Source organism: Temnothorax curvispinosus, unplaced genomic scaffold, assembly GCF_003070985.1.
Source record: "Temnothorax curvispinosus isolate PA1 unplaced genomic scaffold, ASM307098v1 QBEX01007285.1, whole genome shotgun sequence".
NCBI classification, from domain to species: Eukaryota; Metazoa; Arthropoda; class Insecta; order Hymenoptera; family Formicidae; genus Temnothorax; species Temnothorax curvispinosus.
In genome coordinates this window covers 1,064,326-1,089,949 of record NW_020217065.1, presented here as the reverse complement: position 1 = coordinate 1,089,949, position 25,624 = coordinate 1,064,326, and the positions used below count along the sequence as shown (strand labels likewise).

General features: G+C 37.8%; 2 protein-coding genes across 5 annotated transcripts in view; both read right to left on the bottom strand.

Annotated features, from left to right (window-relative positions):
• The window catches only part of LOC112456887 (nucleolysin TIAR), a 529,776-nt gene that overhangs the window by 477,338 nt on the left and 26,814 nt on the right, over positions 1-25,624 (bottom strand). The gene's annotated exons all lie outside the window — the stretch shown is intronic.
• On the bottom strand, positions 4,633-14,695 carry LOC112456886 (methyl-CpG-binding domain protein 6-like). The gene is made up of 2 exons (XM_025019670.1): positions 14,426-14,695; positions 4,633-10,050 (listed from the first exon to the last, which is right to left on the bottom strand). The coding sequence occupies exons 1-2, from the start codon at positions 14,438-14,440 to the stop codon at positions 6,622-6,624; spliced, it is 3,444 nt and encodes a 1,147-aa protein (XP_024875438.1). The 5' UTR covers positions 14,441-14,695; the 3' UTR covers positions 4,633-6,621.

Sequence of the window (25,624 nt, the reverse complement as noted above, 5' to 3'; positions counted from 1 at the left end):
AACAAATAGTTGACTGTGTACAAAAATTTAGCTATTTAGTTACCTTCTGACGAATAGAGACAAAACGTTGAAAATAATGAATGACCCTTAGCGCGTGATATACTATACCGTAGTATAAAGCTCGCAAACGACGCAGGACTCTGTACGTGCTCTCAACACCACTGTGGGAATATATAAACGGAACTGAACATACCTAAATGAAAGATCGTTTTCCAACTACTGGAGCTCTATAATACGGCTGTAGCGAAATTACGAGGAATGTCGCTCTTGAGCGGTGGGTTACGACAATGGGAATTTTATCTGCCATTTCGCGAATATACACGCTCGCACCGGACGCGATTCGTGCAGGGAAGAATCCTCTCCTGCGTAAGAGAGCGCCAAGCGTCGGAGGTAAGAGGCCGGGAAACGCTGCTGAAACACTTGCGCACGCCCGCGTGCGTGCATATTGCGGGGAAAATAGCTTAGTTTCGCCGTGGGAGCGAAATTAGATTTTGTTCGAGAAGACGTTCCAAATGTTCGCTCTCTAACCTTCCTTTCTTTTATCTGTCCTACCGCCACCTCTCTCCTTGAGGTATCCACCAACCACCCACTCCGCCTTCATTCTTTCGCGTCTCTCTCTTCATTCTGGACCGCCACGTTCTTCCTCCGCCAGGCTTCCCCGCTCTTCCCTCTTCCTTTGCGCTGAGATTCCGGTTTCCCCGGAGACGCTCAACGACGTCGCGACGCTTCCCCACGTTCCGCGGTACTATGCATATTTCACCGATTTTTATGGAATTCCTCGTAGACTTCTTTCCGTCTCCCGCGCCTCCTCTTTTCTCCTTCTCTATTTCGATTATAAACAGTATTTTATTCTGTTTTATTTTCCAGTCGTTTACCTTTTCTTTTCTCACTTCTGTTTTTGCTTTTCTTATTTTCTTATTGATTTATTTGGCTCCTATAACTTCTTTGATAATTAATCATTATACGTACAATTAGATGTAACGCATTATGCATATCTTACCTATATCGCAATTTTGCCTGAGGTATCAGAGAGATTTCAAAATATGAGATAAAATAAGAATCCACAATAAGAAAAAATTTGAGATTTTTGTTTGAATTAATAATTTACTTTAATGTCATTTAATCGCTTATTTTGATTAATGAAAGATCTTAAAGGTTAAATGTTAATCGTGTGTAAAACGCGTTTACCGCGGCGTTATTTTATTATATGTTGCATTAATTATGTATTAAGCTAATATTATTCTATAAAGAAATTTAATATGTTCTTAGCATATGTTTCGCTTAGCAAGATTTCGACATTCACGTACAAATCGCGTAGGAGTGGATCATTACCTTTTAAGCAGTGCCACGTGGAATACGTAATCACACATCATCCTTGTTCACTCTCACGCACGAAGGCTACGTCAATAAATTGATTACACGCGCAAAACTGCATGCCACTAATCCGGCTAACCAAATTAGGATACGTGCATATAGCATGGAACGGCGTTATTTGTCATATCTATAAATATCCTTTATCTTTTGCAATCGTATAAGCAATCATGGATATGCCATTCTACATATGCCCCGATTACGTATTTAATTAAAACTCCAAACAATACTTCGTAGATATTATACATATAAGCGTAATGTCTACAAACATTATTATTGTATGACATTTTGATTTAAAAAAAATTCTCTCGTACAATTGTTCTATTCTTTTATTTGTTAACAATACTTTCCCTCTCATTGTAATTGTTTGTTTCCGATTCCCAATATTAATAATGCGCATATATATTGATATTATAACTTTAATCTAAAAATATATTTAATTTAGAAAAATGTAAAGACAAAGGTTAATATCTTGTTTGTTAATTAAATATAAATTCCATCACACATAGACTTTCACAGGAAACATATTAATATTAATAATGAAAGTACTATTACTTTCTTCATTAAGATTTAATGTGATAATAATATCATTAATATATGAGACCTTTCTTCTTGTTCATTTAATAAAGTGGAGTACTAATCGTCTCTTCATTATACTTTCTTTTTTTAATGCCAATGGAATTTCTTGTGGAAAAAGGTCAAATCACTTGCAGGAGATCGTTGAAATCTTCTCGATACACATCGCCTGTCACCTTTCTCCGCTATAAATTTACTGTGCTCTCTTTCCATAAAATATGAGAGCCGTCAAATAGAAAATGTAATATATACATAAATACAGACACTTGAACTCTCCGTCTCATTTTTTTTTTTTTTTTATATCTAGCGATTACTTTTCCCGATAAATATTAGAATTTAGAGAGTTTAGTTATTTTAACAAATAAGAAATTTATATATATAACATAATTGGAATAAGTTATTTTCCTATCTATACCTTTTTTCTTATCTACGGATCGCACAATATCGAAAATTTTAAATAATAATCTTTTTTAATTAAAAATTTCAAAGATTTTTCTTCACTATTTTAACTTATAAGTTGATTACTAAAATATTTAAGAAAACATGTAAAAAATATATAAGAATGTTCCTTATGCAATTAGAACTACAAGAAATTATCTTCAAATTTGTTTAAAAATAAGTAACAATTCTCATCTATGATATGATAACATTAATTACATCATTACTCGTAATACATACGTATCGCGTGCAAAAAACCGTGCTAGAGACCCACTTTGTCGTAATGCGGATACGGAAGAAAAAACGTAAGATGTGAGAATGTCCCTAATCGGGTGATTGTAATTACACATTACGTATTGTTTTAAATCGCGACTACATGTACGAAATCGTGAAAAATAAATGAACAAACGCAACCGTGTCTTCCGGCTTGACATGAGAAGGATTTTTAGCACCGCACAAAAGGTATTATTCTAATTAGGCCAAGTCGGCGAGAAATTAAAGAAAACGTCGTCCTTAGAGCACCAGAGCGATTTAAGCATTATTATTTTCCAGACGTCCCCTATAAAATCTCGCGTAAGAAAATTCTCTTTTTTGAGGATCTCGCTTTCACAGCAACTATTTGCTATTCACAGGAAAGACAATTTTGCCTTCGGCGATGGGACTACGCCGGGCATACCGGCAACGATACATCCGAGACTCCGCCTGTCGGCTTGCCTTATATTCCGTATATATCGCCCATGAGGCAACAACGTGCCTCTTGAGATCAGTATGACTGTCGGTGTGTACGGATACGACGTCAGTATGGAAATAAAGCACTTCCGAGCTCCGCGAAAAATGCATACGTTCCCGCTGGCTAACCCTTGAAACCTTCCTCCGAGATCCCCGCCAATCCCTCCTCGTCACCAGCTCGTCCCCCAAAAACCGGCAACTCTACGCGATACGGAGTACGATTAGAACTACAAGAGAAGGAAGTCGTTACGCGCCTTCGGGATCACCTAAGAGCTGATAAAATTCACTTCGTCTTTGTAGACATCAACTTTTTTCCTCGTAGCAAATTCTAATGTCTTATGCGGGTTTGATGAATTTTAACGAGCTCCGGAAATTATCATCACCGACTATAAATATATTCGTTCTTCTAATATCTGCTGTATAATCTATCTATAGTTTATCTAGTATCTATTTAACGTGAAACAAGATAATTTGGTTATAATCGTACATTATCTTTCCAAGCTTATAATAAATTTAATCTTTCATAAGAAGATTGAAAAAATGTTCCAATAAAAAAATCTATCTTGTATAATAAGTTATAAATAATTTAAAATCTAAAAATAATGCTAAGTTTTTACAAAAAATGAGTAACATTTTAATATTTTAAACTACCTGTAATCATGTTAATCGCATATTTAGAAGACTCAACGAAATACTAAAATTACATCTTACGTTAGCATATCGTCAATTAGTTTACTCAACGTGACCCACTGGTTTAACGCGAGCAAGCTTCTCTTTATACTAGCGGGTAACGTGTGAACATTCTCATAGCTTCAGTTTCAGATTGCACAGGAAGTTTCATGATCGTATTGTCTAAGTAACACGAAGCGGTAGGTGGCAAAGAGGAAGAGAAGAAACGCACGCGGAACGATGTAGATAGTGAGAAAAGAAGCTGATGAACACCGACGGCGAATGGATTCGCGTGGAAAATCTGCTAGTAACGATTTTAGCACGAGAAACTGGGTGCTAACCATTTCCAACCAAAGACGATGCGATAGCGTTTCATTTACATAACCGTAATTCTACTTAGTGGCGGATACCTAATTCCCTCATACGTTTCCGTTTCTCTGCCGCGCCGCCGTGCCAGAATTCGCGGTATTTAGGCGACCGCCGATTTAGCTGAGTACTTTCTCGAGACAAACACTTTCAAATGTGCAAACTTGTAATCCACATTACCGCGGGCCAATCTCTGCAAATGGACTCGAAAACAACATGTTCCTGTAATATCCTACGCTGGTTAATGTGCCAATATTTACGACCGGTCTTGGTACAGAGCATGGTTGTAAATAGAGAGTAAATCACGTAACGCTAATGACATAGAAAAGAGACGTTTATTATATAAGAATTGCAATTCATTATCATTCAGTTTTCATTATCACATTCAATACTGTCTCATAATAAAAATAGGATAAAGGTAACAAAAGGAGTAGAAATAAAAATTAAGCTCTATTTACAAAGTATTCATATATTTACATGAGGAGCATATATTAAGAGTACAGGCTAATAAGATCGTTATATCCGGCGAGTGATAGCATCGATTGCTCGTCGGATATAAGACTCTCTCTCTCTGCGTATATGTATAAAATATAAATTAAAGTCCTAATAAAATGTATATAAATTAAAATTCTTAAAAAAAAGGTGGATATGGGTTAGGAGCAAATGGATGCGTTTTATGGCTTGGCAGTATCGTCACTGCGTACTTTGTAACAATGAGCGTCTCTTAAAACTATACGCTCTACTTATTTTACGTATCTGCAATACACCAAGTTATGCATAACCGTTTGCCAGGCGAAAGGGCATAAAAATGCAAGAACTTTAAGATTATGCCACACTCGGGATTTTAACGGTGCGCTTTCACGACAGGCGCTCATTTTCAACTTATACGCGCGGAACTGCGAATCCTGAGTCGCATAAAAGTCGTTAATACGCGAGCGGCGGAAGGAAATAAACGTACATCGCTCGCGTTCTCTCGTGCCCGACAGTAATCGACGTTTCGAGGTTGCGCTCCGCGTTTTTCCGCCGTGTAGCGGCCCTTACGGCATGTGTGTATTTCTTCGCACGCACCTAACAGCGGACTAGACGGCAAATAGGTCCGCATCCACCGATTATCGTCACAAAGGCATGCAAAACTAAGCGTAACGCGCTTGCACGTTCGCGGAGACGAGCAATGCGTTTCACTCGGAACGAGATTCTCATAGGAACCGGGCGCTGTTCCGCCGGGTCGTCAAATGAGGTTCTGAACTTTCACCTCGGTGAAGGCTAAAACCGTGAAAGACACGAGGCCGTCGATCAATCTCTACTCCGACCGGCGAACAGCCAAGTGACTTTACGCGAGTACACCGTATCGCTTAGCTCTATAGACTTCGCGAGAGCGGTACCGTAACCTATTGACCTACATAAGTGTTAATAAACGTCGCGTAATACGCCTCGTACCGCGCTTAACGTTTTCATGCATTGTGCGAGAGCAGCGAATGCCAGACTTTGCCACCTCCTTCGAATCGGATCGAAGACGGTGGCATTATCAATATAAACCGACGAGAAAATCTTGTTCGATATTAAATAATTCCCTCGTTCTCGAAAGAACTATCGAGTCAACGAAATTTCCATAGACGAGGATAAGATAAGCCGCTGACGCGAGGACACGGAAAAATCGGAGCGTTCTCGATCCTCGGTCGGGATCTTAGCAAACGTTTGACCTGATAAAAAGGATCAGGAGTCATGGACGTAAAAATCTTCTCGCACGATAAAAATGCCGTTGATATCCGCATCTCAATCGCTTCCGGTGAGAGGCGAGAAATTCTTGTAGTAGGCGGATTAGACGATTCGTCTAATGAGACGTTATCGATACTGGCCAACAAGTAATTATCACTTTCACTCTTGCTTGCGTGAAAATAAGATAAAAAGGATTGCATAAACTTTCGTTTCATGCTCGCACATTTTATACCTTCTAATTTCAGTTTTTAGTTGATCAAATATTTTAAACGTTCTCTCAACGTATTACTATCAAAAATTACGTAATCTCTTGTCCTCTCACAAATAATTTTAAAAAATAAAGTAATCAAACGAGTTACTGGAAAGTTTCAACATTAAATTGCAAAATATCAACTTTTTTAGAAATAAGAATTCTAATACATTGATACATGAAAAGATGACTGTTCGAGCTTGTGATATATTGAAAAAAAATGTGTAGCTCTAAAATGTTACACGTTCTTACTCGAATAAAGTAAGAAACATTTAAAATTGTGTCGCAAGTATAACGACACAATTTTAACAAAAATGGCTGATATTTTGCCGAAATAATTAATCAATCACAAGCAATGAAAGTAAATGGCATCACGTTAGCAGCGATATCTTCTCTCTCGTCGGAAATGAAAATCGACAAATCTCTGCAAAGAGAATCAGGGCGATTGAGGCTATATTAAGAATATTATAAAATATTTTCACAAAGGCACTCTCTTATAAGATAATTTATGAGGATTTTGTTTTATTGTTTTGCTTATTTTCCCTCGTGGCTTGCGTCTCGTTTTTCAACACTGACCTAATCTCTTTTTTTAGCTCTCCGTATTTAGTATCAAAGAACAAAGCTACTGACGATTGATTTTTTAAATACTTGTTATCCTCGTCCCTGTCGCTGACTTTCTCGATTCGTTCTTGTAATTCATTATTTTGCGCCTGGCTATCTATGGTGATAAAGTGACCGTTAGTTGCTTGCGGCACGTCAGGACCGAAAACTTTATCCAATTGCTGAGCCTGAGGTAGACCTTGAAGTTGTATAGGACCATTTTCCGGCTGCTCTATAGCAGCCAATATGTCCTGAAGTAAGCCATTGGACAACACCTGATCATGTCTGATGCTACCATCCGAGTTCTCGGTGCCTAGTCCTCCATCCGCTGGTTGTATCTGCAATCTGTAAGTGCCTTTGGAACCGTGAATCTCGAAGCCGTCGGCATTGTCAGCGGTCAGTCTCTGAGCCAGAGACAATGCCTCACTACCCTCGCTCGATTTCAGAAATTGACTAGCGTCCACCTCATTTGATCCAATATTCTTTTCTTGATTATTCTGGAAGCCTTGCGCGGTCAAACTTGCAGTCAGCGCTTCAACCGAAATTCCCGAGCCGTGTTCGAACGACGTTGCCGCGGGGTAAATATTGTGAGACTGACTAGACAATTGCCCGGAGAGCTCGTTCGGAACGTCCGCGACGGCTGTGTGAATATCTCTGACATCACTCGCTTCATCGGACGAATCATAAGTTAGACCTACGGGATTACCGTAGCTGTCTTTTAAGTTGATTTTCTGTTGTTCGTTATGTTGTAAATCCAATGTATTCACTGGGGGTCCTCCCAGAAAATTATCGAGTGGTTTTGTAAGCGGCAGTGAGTTATCTGCAAAGATGGAATTTTGTTGATTGATATCAGATAAATCGTTTCCCGTGAAAACTGAATTGTGATTGTCCACGTTTCCAGCAGTTCCTGCATTTTCAAATCCGAGTTGCAGCTTGCCGTTAGAATGCGCGGGTAATCCACCACCTAACGATATCCCCTCGCTCGAGGGCACTTCACCACCTGAAGATAAGCCTCCACTCAAGTGTAGCTCTCCGCTGGAATGCAATTCTCCGCCTGAAGGTAAACTACCGCTTAAAGGTAGTTCTCCGGTTGCGGACAATCCTGTACTTGAATACGACGCCCCGTTCACGGGCAAGAGTGGCTGCAAGGAATTGCAGTCGTAACTGCCGCCGACTGATAACGGCGCGTTTACCACAGGTGTGCCGTATGTCGTTGTTAGCGCATTACTAATTCCACTGTAGAGATTACTGCCAAATCCGGAAGACGTTGAGGTGAAAGAAGTCGGTGGACCAAAGTTAGGTGCTCCATAAGTTAAGTGTGGCATTGGTGTATTGAAATCGTTGAATGATAATGGAGTTCCATATTGAACGTGAGGCGCGGCAATTGGTGAATTTAAGTTGTGTACGTTAAATGAGCCAGACGACCCGAAAGAGCCCGAAAATAAGTTGCTCGATCCCGACGTATGGCGGAAAGACACTGGCACGTGAAGATTCGGTAACTGCTGTTTTGCAGGTGGCGGCAAATATCGATTAATATTCGACAAGAGTCCCGTTGGTATTGGTTCTCTGAATTTAATCGGTTCCCGATTTCGTGGTGGTATGAAAGAGCCGACAGGGATTGGTGGTGGCCTGAATGGACCATGAAATCGAGGAGAATGCAGATTTTGCTTGTGGAAAGAGCCTCCAAATATTCCGAATGATGAAAACAATGGACCTCGTCCTCCATGCGCTGCAGGGTAAAGACCATTCGGCGAGTAAGAGGAAAGAGGTGGTGCACCATAAGAATTTAAAGGTGGAGGAGAAAGCAAAGATCCTCCTGATATATGATCAGCAGGTTTTTCGAAAGTAACAGTTGTTAAAGGCGGGCCATAATCGCTCAATGGCGCCTGCTGCGGAAGCTGCTGCAAAGACAGATCGTTTCCTATATTTTGAAATCCGTGAGAATCTCCGCTATTGCTTAGAGCATCAGCGTGGAATCCGCCATTGTCCAGCGGCAAATCTAGCCCCGAATGGAGTGAAGCGGAGTTGGCATTAGCTGAATTCGAGATGTGATTGAATGATGAGGTGTCAGAAGTGCCACCTGACGATGAGATATCCGAGTTCAAAGGGCCATTTGCGGGCAACAGCTCAAATCCCACTGTCTTTATGATAGACAAGGGTTCAATGTTTGGTGTTCCGTGCTGTAAGTTTAATTGTTGTCGACCGAACTGATGATCGGACTGACTCGTCGTAGTTATGGCCCCCGGACCTTGATTGTTGTGCAGAGGTTCGTTCTCCGGCAACGGCGGCGGCGGTAATCCATTACTCTCCGAAGAAGCCGAGGACTCGCGCACGGATGTCTTCAGATCTTGATCTTCAGGATTTTGTAACGGCACGCCGTAAGAATCGCTGGGCACATTCGAATCCATTGAGGCGCTCAATTGAGCGTGAGACAATTGCGACGTACCTTCGACGTAATTATGCTTCGCTTCGAGGGGAGCACCATATGTATCTGTCGGAGGACCACTTTGATTAGGGGTGGTGGCCAATCCCGCAATGGGCTGCCATCCATCGTACTTTATGTCAGGGGGTGTGGGTGGCGCTGGAACTCCTGGCGGAGGCGCTGGCGGTGGAGGTCCATATAAATCACCAGCTGGTGGACCGTATTGCGGTTGCGGCGCAGATACGGGCAACGGCGGTGGACCGTACTCGTCATTGGGCAGAGGATTAAACTGAATAGCTAATTTCGGAGGTGGTGGACCGTAAGTCTCGAGCGATATAGGGATAGGTGGCCCGTGACCTGGCTTAGGCGGTATATATTGCTGACTCGATGTAGCGACGAGCTTCAATGGTGGACCGTACTGAGGTTTCGGTGATCTGAACGGTGGAAATGAAACCAACGGCGGCATAAAGTGTTGTTTCGGAAGCCCGTAATGAAGTTTCGGCGGGCCGTAAGTCGGCTTAGAAAAGAGGGAAGACGTTGCCAAGCCAAAATTTTGTTTCGGTGGCCCATATTGCGGCTTGATACTTCGTGGCGGCCCGTAGGAAATGGCCAGCGGTCCAAATACAGGCGGCGGCAATTCCGGCGGTGGCGGCGGATAAATAGGCGTCGGTCCAAGATTACCAGTTAATTCCGGAGGCCCATATACCGGCGCTGGACCTTTAAAACCAGACCCCAACGGTGGCCCATATTCGTCAGACGGAGAATCGAAAGTATTACTTATTCTGTCATCGGCTTTGACCTTGTTGGTGGATTTCTCTCCTTCCTTGATTAACGGTACTTGCGAGGTCGCCTTGTTGACCACCGCTTGTATATGATGTCCAATTAACAGGACGCAGAACAGAGCGAATAGCATCTAAAAGCAGAACAGGATGACTAGAATCGGAGAAAGTGACGACTTCACGACTATTGCGATTAATTGCGTTTTTTTTCTTTTCCACACTAATTGTCTATAATCATACTGAAAATAAACACGTAGGATATTATAACTTATGTAACAAAGATAATAATACGTTACGCGCTCAAGATCTCGGAAGATTTAACTCAGCAAAAACGTTACTATTTCGTAATAAAGCTAACATCATTTTATTTTTATTTTACTAGTATTTTAGTTTTTTAATTTTGCTATTAATTTATATAGCTTTACTGTAAATTCGATTACGGAATATAAATGTGAATTAATTAAATAGTAATTGCTTATTTAATACTGCGAACATTGCAATTTGTAAAAACTTAATTATTGTGTGTGTGTGTGTGTGTGTGTGTGTGTGTGTGTGTGTAACTGTTAAGTTATCTTTTAATTTAATATATTAAATTAAAAATTCGTAAATTTTTGCTTTTATACTTTTTTATACTTTTACGTCTTTATGTTTTATTTTTTTACATATCTATAACAAAACATACGTATCAGAGTATACTGCGTAGATAAGCACTATATTATACGATTATTATCTATTCCTTGTTATAAATGTTATTATCAAAAATAAAAAAGAAATAATTACATGTCTTACACGTATTCATTCAAGTATTCAAAGCGCCGTACTATGTACGTGTTCTAATTAGTTCGTTGGGCGCTTAAGAATAGTTTCGCAGAGCATATGAAAATCACCTATGCTCGCTATTGTGTAGTAGCCATATTGGAGGCCGTGAGAACTCCTGTGTTATTCGCTTAAGCCCGGGAAGTCATCTCAACGTATGTGAAAATTATGTAAAGTCACGTTTACACATTCTGGGCATTAGGGAAGCGTACACGTGAGTGAATAATTACGTCAATTGTAAGCGGAATAGCAGGTGTTGCATGAAGATAAATTACGAAAAATGAATAGATGAAGTTTCTTTTGAGATGCTAATTCAGTCTATTTTTAGTACAAAACGGCAACTCTTAGAACAAAGAACTGCTATGCACACGTTTGTGCATAGCATTTTGAAACAAAGATACAAAATTGTATGTGTTTCGTAAAAAACGTAGTTTATCAGAATATATTTATTTGATCGATCGTAATTGTTAACGATTAGCTAAGTATTCTTCCCATGACATATAAAACTAGAACGCACAAAATTTGTGCATATGTTTTCGTCATAAATATCTCTTGCAAAAGAAGCTATTAGTTATGCCACATATTATCTGCAGTAATAGACATTAGATTACTATTACACTAATAAATAATATCAGCTACATTAAAATTTCAAAGCTCTTCTATTACAGTATAAAAAAAGTTAATTAGTTAATTGATTGAATAACATTATATATACATGTTTTTAAACTTGTTAAAAAACTATGCTTACAATTACAATTTATGTAATTAATTCACGTAATATTTGACTGTAGCGACAATACTATGACAAATTATATACAAGATTATTTTTTTTCTACGATAATCAGTTACAATAGCATTTTTATGTTTCTTCTAGAAAATATCAGACCGATGAGAAGAAGCGATGAAAACATAGAAGCTCACCGTCTGTCAATGCCGGCAAGAAACCATTGGCTTCTCTTAAGTGGCACGATGACCGAGATGCAAGGCTAACATAATCAACCGTACTTTCTCCAAAGACCACGGGAAATGTTTGCAACCCGGCAACGTATTGCAATGATTGCAGTTTCAAATAATTGCATCTTTAACGATACTTATACAGCCTCATTTTTCATTGTGACATTTGATTATTTATCCCCAGAACATGTGTTAAAAAAATTTAGTTTAAGTTTAAGAATTAAAGCTGAAGAAAAGTATTAAAAAAATGAGATATTGTACTTATAAATAATTATACTTTTTAATATACTTGCAATTTCATCGAGCTCTTTAGATTTATTATCACGATTTAGTTAATAATTATTTGCTTGCCATAAAAAAGTATAACAATCATAATTATATGTTTCATACAATACAACAAATTTTCAAAACAATTTGTATATTATCCTATTAATGGCCTATTAAATTTCTTTATCATAATTCTGCAGCAGTAAAAATTAAACTTAATTTAATTGATATCTAATATAACAAATTATTTTTTTATTTAAAAGTTTCTAATTGCTCTTAGTTTGCATTTAACATTCATTATTTTGTTAAAAAGATCTTTGAATGCTGAATATATATCTTGAAAAATAATCTGATCATTTACTGATCTATAATTGGTTTAAGAACTTAATGCACAGTTATGAGACAATTGTGCCAATAATTATAATCAACGAAACTTTTCATTTTTTGTAATTCAATCTACAATCTACAAATTCTGTAATCATCAAAATAAAAGACAACGATATTGTTTGATTAGGCTAACAGGCTAATACGATAAATATAGAACATACAAGACATCATACACGCGATCCATCAACGCGAATGAGCCCAACAAAAGAAACTTCCAATCAATCGAGATGTGTTTGTCCGAAATATATTTTCACATTACTTGAATTATATCGTAAACATCGAATACAAAATTTTTTAGTCATTATATATGGAATACAAAATTCATGACATAGCTATATTTCGACTCGAAAAATTTTACTCATTTTATTATACTTTGCTTTTTCAAATTAAGTTGTTGTCAAATGCCTGAAAGAGCGACTCGATAGCGTACTGCATGCAACATAAATAAAGAATATCTATGAGAATAAATAGAATCTAAATTTAAATATCTGCCATAATCACATCGATTGAGTGCTCATAATTAAGAGAAAAATGCAGTCTCTCTACAAAAAAATTGACGATTGTCTCACTTCCTTTCGCGGAAATAGTCACTTTTATACCTGGATTACTTTTCCATGCGAATTACACTTTTTACTGCCCGTATGGAAACGCGTATATCTCACGCGGACTCTCGTTTTCACGCACATTGTAATGCACGTGGGTGCAATGACCTATATTCTTTAACCAGTATAATTATCTTTTATTTAATTCTTTATTTAATTTTTGCACTTTCTATGTGTAATACATGCAAAAATTCCTCGAAGACTTTGAAGCAAAGAGACTAATTTCCTCGGCAAAGGATGGATTCGATCAGTACTTTAGATTAGTCGTTATCAGACACCGATAAGAAACTGCCAATTAGTTAATTTCTGGTTGGAAATAGTCGCAGTATAATCATAATGTGTACGCCTGAGATCCCTATCGTGCACTCTTTTCATAATGCATGCGCCCTTCCTTATTAGTACGGAAATTTATTCACATCAAAGGTGTAATGCTATTTCAGTCGTAGAGATTTTTGCGCATTAAAATGTGTTTCTTTCTTTTCTTTTATTCCTTGAGATAAGACTGGCGCAATACATATACATGTCTAAAAAGTCGATTAATCAAAACACAAAAATCTATAATGCTTGTATTGTAGATATATATGAATAATTAAATTAATAAAATATAAAATAATTTTAAACTTAAATTAAAATTTTTATTAAATTAAATTAAATAATTTAATAAATTTTAATTTAAATTAATTTTAAGAAAGCATGATTACTATTTAATTAAAAAATTCTTATCTTTAATTTAAAATATTTGGGAATAAGAATTTTTACATTTTTATAGTAACTAATAATATTTAATTTTTTAAATAATAACGATTATAGTCATTAGCTTATTATAATTCAATGGAAAATATTAATAAGTAAAAGTATAAGTAAAACAATAATGACTTGATAACTGATTAATAGATAAAGTAAAATTTATTAATAATTTCATACAAGGAATTAAATGCAAAATTTATTTGAACTGCTGTAAAGCATAAATTATCACCCGGAAATGCATAAATATTATTAATTGAAGCGTTAGAGTCATCATGTGTTACAAGAAAAAATGTAGTTCTATTAATAAAAATTATAATAAATGCACTAATTATTTTCTCGAGAAAATTTGTTATTTATCGAGATAAATCTTATTACTGGCACTTTCAAATGTATTGCTTATTTCTAAAATAGCATACATTAAGATGTGAAAACAACAATAAATTTTTAAGTAAACAGCTGTAATTCACAACTAACACAATATATATATGTACAAAAATAAGCTAATAAAATCCATCTACTGTAACGTTTTCAAAATTTAGCCTTTAAATCTTCCAAGATAGACGACGTATTTTAACGACATTAAATAAATCAGAATTAAAAGTTAAAAATTACTACGCAAGCTCTAAGATACTTTATTATCTAATATAACTGTATTCGTCACATTTCCATTAATTCGTAGAAAGGATAAGCGTTGTGACTAAACTAAGCATGACGATTCAGACTCACTGCGACCTACCTTGAATTTAACCATGACACACGCGCATAAACCGCAGTCTCGACACTACACACAGATTATCCGATACTACGTGGATCTCCTTACTCTTGAAGCGTTCCCTCAGCTTTCGCCACCGCACTTTAAGGGAAGTCGCTTCTAACCGGAGCTTGTCGTATGCGATTTAACGGTGGCTTTTCGTATCACATGTCGCGCACACCATACTGGCATTCGTCGGCTCGCAGCCTCTTTGACAAGCGAGCACCACGACTCGCCGGTACTAACACAAAAAATGTTCGGTCTCGTATGAAGACCCCGCTTATATAGACTCCGAGAAGACTACCAGTCGGAGGAGTTGTTGACTGAAGTTGCTGGGTGAATCGTGGAAAGGAGACCCGGGAAGAGGAGAGAGTGAGTGCGCCTAAGGGTACGGAGAGAAGAGAGAGGAAGAGAGAGAGAGAGAGAGAGAGAGAGAGAGAGAGAGAGAGAGAGAGAGAGACAGAGAGACAGAGAGACAGAGAGAGGGCGTACGACACACAGAGAGATGACGTGGGGAAGAACGCGAGAAGAGACAGCCCTCCTCATACGTCGTTTAAAAATTCTCTTTGTAGAGAAAGTAGGCTAGCCTTGCCTCGCCGAAGATGCGCCGTCGCACGTGTATCCCCCAGTCCCCGGCGACTACAACGCGTCCGTCGCGTGAAACCGGTTGTAAATCCTTCCGCAGCATATACAAAGCAGTTCGGAAGAATTGGTCAATCGGACACTTCACCCTATACTCGACAATAAGAACCGAACGTAAGAGAAGAACGTAAATTATCGCGCGTCCGCTCGTCTGGCCGAGACTGAAAAAGTGCAGTAAGACCATGGTTTGCATAAAAATGCAAGTGAAACTTATGGTAAGCTGTCTGTGTATTTTATGACTGTGAAGGACATTTGTTTCGGCAGGTTCAAAACTATTGGCCAATAACTGAGCGCTGACAGATATGTATACGCACTTGAGATTCATTATAATATTTATTCTTTTTAGGATACTTGCCGGCTTTTAGTTCAAAGATTGATCAAGAATCAGTAATACATACTCATTGAGATTTGAAGGATGTCCATCAAGAGTGCTACATCGCATGTGTGCACGTAAGAAATCTTACGTAACGCGATGCAATAATTGTAGATGGATGTAATCTTCAATCATACTGATTAATTATCGCAATGTAATCGGAACGTGTAGCAATTTTAATACGATACAAGAGAACAAGTTGCTCTTTTCTGTATAAAGCCTGTTTCACTAAAACTCATAATTATTGCTTATATCTACGTGGAATTAATTAACGAAGAAAAACAGCTATTTAATGATTACGTGCTCAAAAACAAGAAGAGTTTGTCGGTAATAAGATAAAATTAATGAAATTATAGTTGCATTTTTATATTTTTCTTGTTATTTATAGTAAATGTCATTTGATGTTAAACTCTCTCTCTCTCTAGTTAGTCTCCTTATAATTTCTAAATAATTATAATTGTATTTGACATTTTAGGAAACAACTTCTAAAAGTTTGTCATGAAAAAAAGTTATTTTTGTTTTCTTCAAGCTTCAAGCACTAAAGATGTATTAATTCGATAAAATAAACACATTTCAAGAAATAAGAAAAGATCAAATAGCTATATATATATATTTTACTTTTACGTAACGTTTTACGCAGAACATCGTTAGGACATCTTTAAGCTTTTAATCATGCTCAAGATTTTCTTTCGATGTAAAAAGACGGGAAGCGGCAGTTTACATACCTGCGCATAACGGATGCACACTAACATATACATGTATACGTATATATACACATACGCGCGCCCCTATTGAGATCCATTATGTCGTCATCAATAATTCAGCGGAAAAGTGCCGCCCCTCACGGTCTGGCTTTGCTTGTCTGTCGACAATACCATCTATCGCTGACTCTGTTGCTGCCGCAAAAACCTCGAAATAACGAGAGGCCGGCAAACAAAATTGTTTCGTCCAAAAGTCTGTGTGGTATAGAGGAACAGTAAAGGTAACTAGTTGCGGTACGCGTTGGAATTAATTGTCCAACGACACCGTCCATCGGAATTTTTTCCAACCCCTCTTTATTCACCGATTTCTGCGGGTCGAGTTTCCACCGCATTGTTAAAACGATCACTGGTGTATTGTCATCATAGAGATTTATTCTAGCATTTTCGAACATATTTTTTTATTTAGACATATTTATTGTTATTAATTAAATAGTGAAAATTTATTTTGTTACACTGCTTTATACACATTAATATTTTAATATCAATTTATACCAAATGCATATAGTACAATATTAATAATATGTTATCACATATACATATTGTCAATATTTCTTGATATAATGTAGTGTTAATAATTGATTTAGAACGATATTATATTGCTGTTTATAATATTGCTGTTTTATTTTATAAAATATATTAAGTTTTCCTTTTATAACTTTAAGTACTTTAATATACGTTTCACATTTATAACTAATATATTAGTTATATTAGTTTACAACACAATTTCTGAAATTTAATTACAAAGTGAAATTGGTTACGCTGGATTTATAAATTTGACATTTATACACATACAAAATACCATAAAGTGATTTTGTTGCATACCTTTATTTCTAATGATTAAAATCCGTTGTTTTGTAAGATATTTTAGATAGAATAAAGGTCATTTTTGCAGTTAAATCAACGGATATTCCGTCTTCGACAATATATCCAATATATCCAATCTTTCAGAAAACCTTAATTTACGTCGATAATGTCAGAAGAAATTGGAAGTGTTAGTTTTATCTTTAATCTCATCTCTTACGTATGCGCTCCGTTGACGTTTATATCATAAATAATGTGTGCGCACTCAGAGAGAATTTTCTAATCTGATTAAACTATCAAACTTACATTACTGAAGTTATAGTTTCATACATTATCCGCTTCTTCCTTAACGTATATTTATCAAATTATATAATGCATAGAGAAACTTTTAAAGAAAATTCTAATAAAATATATGCATGAATAGTTTAATTTCATAATTAAATAGATTTTATTACGCATTGTATTAAATAATTCTTTGGAATATTTTTGATAAAACAATTCTAGATTGCTTTACGAAATGCTTTCAAGAAATGCATTTTTGCACGTAAGAATAAGTGTACAAAAACGCAAGAATTGCAATGTCTTTCTTATTTCAGATCACGCGCGTGATATTAATCTAATAGTTTATTTCATGTAACGAGTAGTTAACCATAAAAGGGAAGCTATCAGTTACAGCAGGATCCATGGTCAAGGTGAACGCTCGACGGGCATTGAGTTTTAGGGTCACGTCAACTGGAATGCGCGCAGGTGCGGCAACATCTCGTATTGCCAGGTAAGACTTTCTTCTTTCTTTCGCTCGAGGTCATCGTAGTGAGATACGTTGAGAGAAATCAACGAATAAAACGCTCTTCCAATGACATCTCTAAACTATGAATATTTTGGATAAAAGTTTTTTTTACTAGCTTTAACTACTGCGTTAGAAATAAAAATGTACTTTCTTCATTACGTAAGCGTCAATAAATATCAAGAACGCAGCGTGTTTAAAAGAACATTTTGAAACTTCTAATGTTTTAGATTTAATTGAAACTAATTAAACTTTTTAGGTTTATGCTTCTCCCATATTACAGCAAATGTGTACTTTCCATTCACGAATTACCCCAGACAGCACCATGTCCAAAATCGGAATATAAGACGTCTTTTAGCCATCTTTTTAGTAAAACGTCTAAAAGATGTCTAAAAGACGTCTTCTTAGACGTCTTATGTCCCGCTTTTGGACAAGTGAGCTGTATGGGACGTAAGAAAATTATTATAGAGCATCTACCATCATAGACTTTATTTGAATGATATTCCTTTTTATTTGTATTCTTTTGTGCAAGTTAATTTTATCATTATTTTTTAATTTAATTTCCTTCCAAATGCTGAACTTTATTTGTATTTAAAATAAATATATGAGAATTAATAAAATGTAAATTTATAAAGTAAAATGATTCATACTAGTTACATGAGCAATACAAAGCGTTCAATGCAAGCATAATACGCAAGATATGAGACTTTCTAATGAGTATTCCAGTATTCCAATGTTCACTTCATAAATTAAGGGCTAATACCCATAGGAAACAATATTGGCAACAATATTGGAAAATCTAGTAAGTGTCGATCCATACAATTTATCAGCACCAACTGGTTTGTCACACCTGATCTCGTGCTAAATCGTCCGCACATCCGGCAATTCACATATACCACAGCTGGCTCAATTTGCAACGAATAACCAGAAGTGACTCAATAAATTAATATTTGGTGCACATTTGCTCATATAATAAGTATCAAAGAAATAAATTAGCAAATTTGTATAATAACAAAGTTATATCTTTTATAATAATGTAATTTATATAGAGAGTGCATTTTATAATTTGCATTCGAGTAATTTTGATTAATATGCAAAAGAAATTAAACTCTATTCAAACTTCAGTACAGGTTTGTGATTTCATAGTAACGCTCTATAATAACGTAAATGATTATTTTGTAGAGATCGAAGATTATCTTAAGAATATCTCCAAAGACAGGCGACGTAAAAGTGCTGTTTATTGCCGATTCAAATAAGAATAATCGGTTCTTTGAAATGAGTTTATTCAAATGTATGCAAGACGAGAATGCACAGTGAGCTTTCCTTTCAATCGACTGATGACTTCTTTTCCAATCGACGAACTGACTTGACTCAAACCTCACTTACATAATTAAGGATGTCTTTCAATGCAAAATGCTCGACTCTCCATTCTTACAATATGTAGATGTTGTTTCACCAATGACACCTATTACATTGTAATGAACGTTTTCGCTAATACATAGTAATCGTGGCGAATTGACGCCAATCTTCCGCACGCATCTTTTATGACGAAACTCAGTATTTATTCAAGCTACAAGATATGTCCCAATATACATGTTACACGTCTAATTGCTGGGTTTTCATCATCGATGTGAATTACATGTCTTTATGTTGTCACAAATGTAACAAAATTGCAAATGCGTTTAAATTCCCATATCAAGAAGACTAATTACTCTCCCTTGAAAATTTTGAAAATAAAAAGTTCTCAAAAATTTGTAAATGTAACTGCGTAAAAATTTATTATTACATTTTAAAAATTATTATAATTTATCTAAAAATTTTTTGTTATACGTACATGAAAGATTATATAATGCTCCTTGTTTTTTAATTTTTTTTATTTATTATATTTTGCATATTTTTTAGTAAATTTTAAATTAAAATAAAAAATAACAGTTCTTGATAATCATGTATTAAACTGCAGGTCGGTAAAAATTAATCGTTTGTATAAATATATAAATAGAGCAAATATGTAATCAGAAGATAAAACAGTTAAAAATTCACGAGATAAATAAGAACGTGTGTGAGTAATACTTTGTTGAGCATTGAGAATAATTTTTTCTGTAATATATACTCAGTCCTATTACTCGTGTCAGTTCTATTACTTTCTGTAATAACCGTGTAGGAATAACTAATATATTCAATAAAGATATCTCATAAGAGTAAGTAATTCAAAAAACTTTACCTTTACATTAATTATAATTTTAAATAATAATTTTAATGATATCTAATACTGTTAGAAAGACTGTTTATAATACTTTTATATATAATATCTTATTTGCCATATCACATATCTTTTATTTATGTTTATAATATAACCTCGACGTTGAAATAAAAAACAACTCACCGGCCGGTGCGCAACAGCGGAGTTATAACACTGCGTTGATCCTGTAACGTATAAATATTTTTACATTTTAAAACTGCGTCCAAGATAATCGATACTTGAAGTATTAATTACTTTAAGTAAATAATTATCGCGCCCGTTAAATTTCAAAAACGCGAGTAAGGCTGCGTTCGGAAACGTCACCCGAGTGTACACGAGTATACTCCCTTCTCTTTCTATCTCAGCGAGTTAGAAGGAGAAGGGAGTATACCCGTGTGTACCCGGATGACGTTTCCGAGAACGCAGCCTAATAGATAATAATAAAAGGGTCATTCTACAAACGTCGCAATGAAATGCATTGTCGCCGTCGCCGTCGCCGTCGCCGTCGCGAAGAATGGCAATTGTTAGTTAAAAAATGCTATTTTCGGTTGCCAGTTGACAGTTGCTGGTTGCTGTCGCCAGAAAATTAAAAGTTCGCCAACTCTTTGTTGACAATCACAACTGACAAGCGCAAACCGGAAATAACACTGATCAATTAGCAGTTATCGTCGTTCGCGACTGGCGATGGAGAACGGAGAAGCGTTTGCGACGTATTGTAGAATGGTAGAGAGAAATGACGTTCGCGACGTAATATCTTTTCATCACATATATGCCGGAAATCGAACTCCGGCCGAAATTACAAAATCGCGCCGAAGATAAACCTCGAAAGTGGCGGAATCCGCCACAGGACTGACATCAGGACAGAAAAATAATAAAACCAATAACAATAACGATTACTCACCCCACGGTTGCTCCGCCGTCGCCCGATGCCTCCCAGGCCCCCTCCTCCTCTCCTCGATCCTCCTACGTTGGACCGCATCTCCGTCAGCGCACTCACTCACGAAAGAATATCGCTCACGCGCGTAAATACGTCGCTTATGATCGCGCGACACTTTACACGGCACCCCGGTATTAATCTCGCGAACCGACGCGTACCTAATTACACGGCGACGGAAAAATTACGTCGGAGAAGCTCGCCGACGACGCGCGTCTGCCCGTGATGCCCTGCAGGTAGACGATCGAGCGAGTCTAACGTATGTACATGGCGGAGAGAATTTCGTAAATCGCGCGGCCAACTTCACTCGCTAGGAGCAACCGAAGCGACGCGACGCGAGGACGCTACACACTTTTCGCACTTTGAACGACGAATGTAATATCGAGATATTTACTGATCATCGATGTATGAATACTATGAACATGTGTCCATCCTCCCACGATCGCCAAATATCGAAACACGATTACATACACGAGATTAAACGTACGGCGTTAAGAGACTGTGCACGCTAATTAAACACGCGGCGTCACTCGATTTAGGACTCGTTCGTATGTCTTTTACCTCCCCGTACCGTGTTCCGAAATCGACGGCAACTTTTATTCCGACGCGACGCGAGTAAACTCCCTTGCACAATAGGCGATAGCGATAGCGATAGCGCCTATTGTGCAAGGGGCTTAAAGTTGACGATTGAAAGAAGCGAGATCGATTATCCGGAAGAATATGTAATTGAAAGGCACTATTACCGAATGCGACATACCTCGGCATCCGTATAAATTCCGCGAAGCACATGCATGTATTAAATAAACACTAGATATACCACAGTCTTCGTAATCTCAACCGCCAGAGTCCGACGATATGTATTGCTCCGCGCTACGATCCGAGACGCTCCGAATTGAATTCGCGTTCGCCATATCCCATATGCGAATATTGCGAACGCATTTGGAAATACCGCATACTTTACATGTGATGTTTCTTTTCCCGTAGTCATTTTTCAAAAACATGACAGAAAGTAAAACCCTGGGCACATAGAAAAACTCAATATCTTGAGTTCTTGACTGTGATTGGCTGATTTGCATACTGCTTAAGTGTTTCTATGTGTCCGGGCCCTAAAGACATAAAGCTGGCGCTAGACTATGCGCGATTCGTGGTTCGTGATTCGCGATTCGCCAGCGGAGCGGTTTTTTGACAAAATCAATAAGATGAATTTTATCTCTTTGATTTTGTCGAAAAACCGCTCCGCTGGCGAATCTGCGCGAATGGCAAATCGCAAATCACGAACCACGAACCACGAATCGCGTATAGTCTAGCGCCGGCTTAATGATGAAACTAAAAAAACTAATCGCTTCGAGCAGGCGACGAATGCAAAACTACAAAAACAAGCGCGGTACATGCCGAACGCGACGGATTTCAAGAAATTGAATGTAAAAAACGCCGAGCAATAAATTTTCTTATCTCGCTTCGATAAAACTAAATTATTATCGAATTTGGAAACACAGGGAAGGTTCGCCATCGGCGCCGCGGCGTGCCTTCCGAAAAAAAAGAAAGTAGTCGCTCGAAACACGTGCGAGTCTCGAGCACGACTTTCGAGATTCTAATCTTTATAAGGATAAAGCCAAATAAACGAATCGCTTCCAAGCGATGAACGTTGCAAAAAATAAGCGCGGTATCCCGAACGCGACGGATTTCAAAGAATTGACAATGAGTATAAAAAACGCCACCGGATCGCAGGGCAATAAATTATTTCATCTCCCTTCGCTCCCTGATGTCACTCGATAGAACTAAATTACTACTGAATTTGTAAACACAAGGAAGGCTCGCCGTCGCGCATCAGCGCCGCGGCATGCTTTCCAAAAAAAAAAGAGATGATCAGATGACCGCGATGTAAACAACACGTGCGAGGCTCGAGCATTGCTTTTAAAATTTTAGTAGAGAGCCTCAAGTATGCTGGTATAGGCTGCATTCCGATATTCACTGTCAGTACTGCAAATCTATATTTTACGTCACGTATACTATAGATTTTTATACTAAAAGGTGCTGACAGTGAATATCGCGATGCAGCCATAATGTAGCTCCCATAAGCGAATCTTCTGATTGGCTTGCATCGATTCGAGTCGCTGTCACGCGATCCTATTGGCGTCTCTCTCTTACTTGCGGCTCTCTATTAAAATCTTAGAAACTATGCTTGAGTCTCCCAGGTGTTTCGTCTACGTCACGATAATCTCCTTTTTTTCGAAGGTTGTGTCGCGCGTCGCGCGGCTTCGGGATAAAGTTGTCGTCGATTTCGGAACACGGCACGTCTACGGGTACCTATAAGATACGAACGAGCCCTAAATCGAGTGATGCCGTGTGTTTAATTAGCGAGCACAGTCTCTCAACTCTCAACGCCGTACGTTTAACCTCGTATGCAATCATGTTTCGATATTTGGCGATCGTGGGAAGATGCGGACACAAGTTCATACGTCGAGATGATCAGTAAAGATCTCGACATTACATTCGTCGTTCAAAGTGCGAAAAGTGTGTAAGCAGACTCCTCGCGACGCGACGTTTGCTCCGGACGAGAGTGACGAGTGAAGTTGGCCGCGCAATTTACGAAATTATCTCCGCCATGTTAGCGTCCACCTGCGGGACATCGTGGACCGACGGGCGTCAAGCGGATCGTAGTTTCGTTCATAGCTGCTCCGCTGTAATTCTTCTATCGCCGTATAACTAAGGCTGCGGTCCACTTGACGCTACAAAGGCTTCGAAGCATTCCTCTTCTCTTTTCTTTCAATGAAGAAAGAAGGAGAAGGACGCTCCAAAGAATAATTGTAGCGTCAAGTGGACCGCAGCCTTAGTTATACGCCGCGGCGATAGAAGAATTATGGCGCGTTGCGTCGCGAGATTAATACCGGGAGTGCCGTGCAAAGTGTCGCCCGATCATTAGCGATATTTTCGCGCCTGAAGGATATTTTCGTGAGTGAGTGCTCCGACGGAGATGCGAAGGCGGACCGTGTAGAGGAGAAGGAGGCCTGGGGAGGCATCGGGCGACGGCGGAGCGACCGTGAGGTGAGTAATAATTCGTTTATTATTTTGCTTCGTTTCGTCGCGAATTCCGCCACTTTTTCGAACGCGACTTGATTCGCCCCAATTCGCCCATTGCATGACACTCATCATCACTCGTACAATACTGTTCGAGGTTTAACTCCGGTACGATTTCGCCGGAGTTCGATCTCCGTCATATGCGAGATTAACGAGATATTTACGTCGCAAACGTCGCGTCTCTCTTATTCGTAATATTGCTCGCACGATTTTTCGCGGATTAATTACGCGAAACGAGTTAATGCGGAAATATGCAGCCGCTTACGACGCCGACGCCGGCGGCCGCGATTGTTTTTTGCATTAACATTTTAAAATCAGATAGCTGTTGAAATGATGTTTTAACGGGCGCGATATTTTATATTTATTTGAAGTATTGATTATGTTGGACACCACTTTAATATAAAAATATTTTTGTGTTTCAGATCAACGCAGTGTTACAAGTTACAACTCCGCCGTTGCGCATTGGCCGGTGAGTTATTTTTTAAATATATTTCAATGTCGAGGCAATGGATTTATAATAATTATATTACAAACGTAAATGAAATGAGAAATAAGATATTGTAAAAAAATCACGAACAACCTTTTTAATAATTATGAGACATTATATCAAAATTTTTATTTAAAATGATAATGTAGTGGTAAAGTTTTACTTAAGCTCATGAAATATCTTTATTCAATATATTATTTATTCCTACATTTATTACAGAAATAATTAAAACATTAAAGATTAAGAATAGAAAAATATTTTACAAGTGAACTAATATATTGTAATATATGTATTATAATCTATTGCCTTCAAATGGATAGGCTGGGAAATAGATAGAGATTCTCTCTCTAGAGAATATTTTTATATTTTATAATCCTCTGCCGACTTTTTATTACACAAGGTTACGCACTTTCAGTGATAGTGCTAGACCGCGGCTTCTCCTGATATCTTGATTGATAACTATAAAATCACGGTTCGGTATGCCCATCAGTCAGCCTATCCCTACTTCATTCTTACCACTCATGTTGCCGAGAAGTCGTGGCTTCATTCTGACATCACTGCTCATAAATCCGTTGTCATAAAAAGGAACGAGCGAATTTTCGTAATATTCGCTTCTGTAACTGAGCGGTGAAACGAAGCGCGCGCGAACATCATAATACAACGCTGAGAATTCGGTGCTTCGAGTGCCTGCTTTTTATCTCGCATTTTACTCGCGCCGATCTCGACGTGTCGTAAGCCTGACAAATACTATAGGAAGCCCCTTGCCCCCCCCCTTTACGCAGGTTCAAACAATTCATTCGTGACGTATTCCGGTCTGCGCCTTCGAGAAAACGAAATTTAATTTATATATAGGAACTCTTCTTTTCCCAGAACCGCTTGATCACAATCGCTTAATTATGTCTCGGAAAAAAAAAAGAAACACAAGTCATTAAAAATATCGGGCGAGTAACGCCCGATGTGAAGAGCGATATTCGCAGCGCGAAGAACGTCCGACCGTGACAAGAAATCGAAAAATTCTCACCGCAAAAAGTTTGGTCGGTTTCTCGCGGTGTGTCGTAATTGCATTTTCCCTTACAAAGTCATCC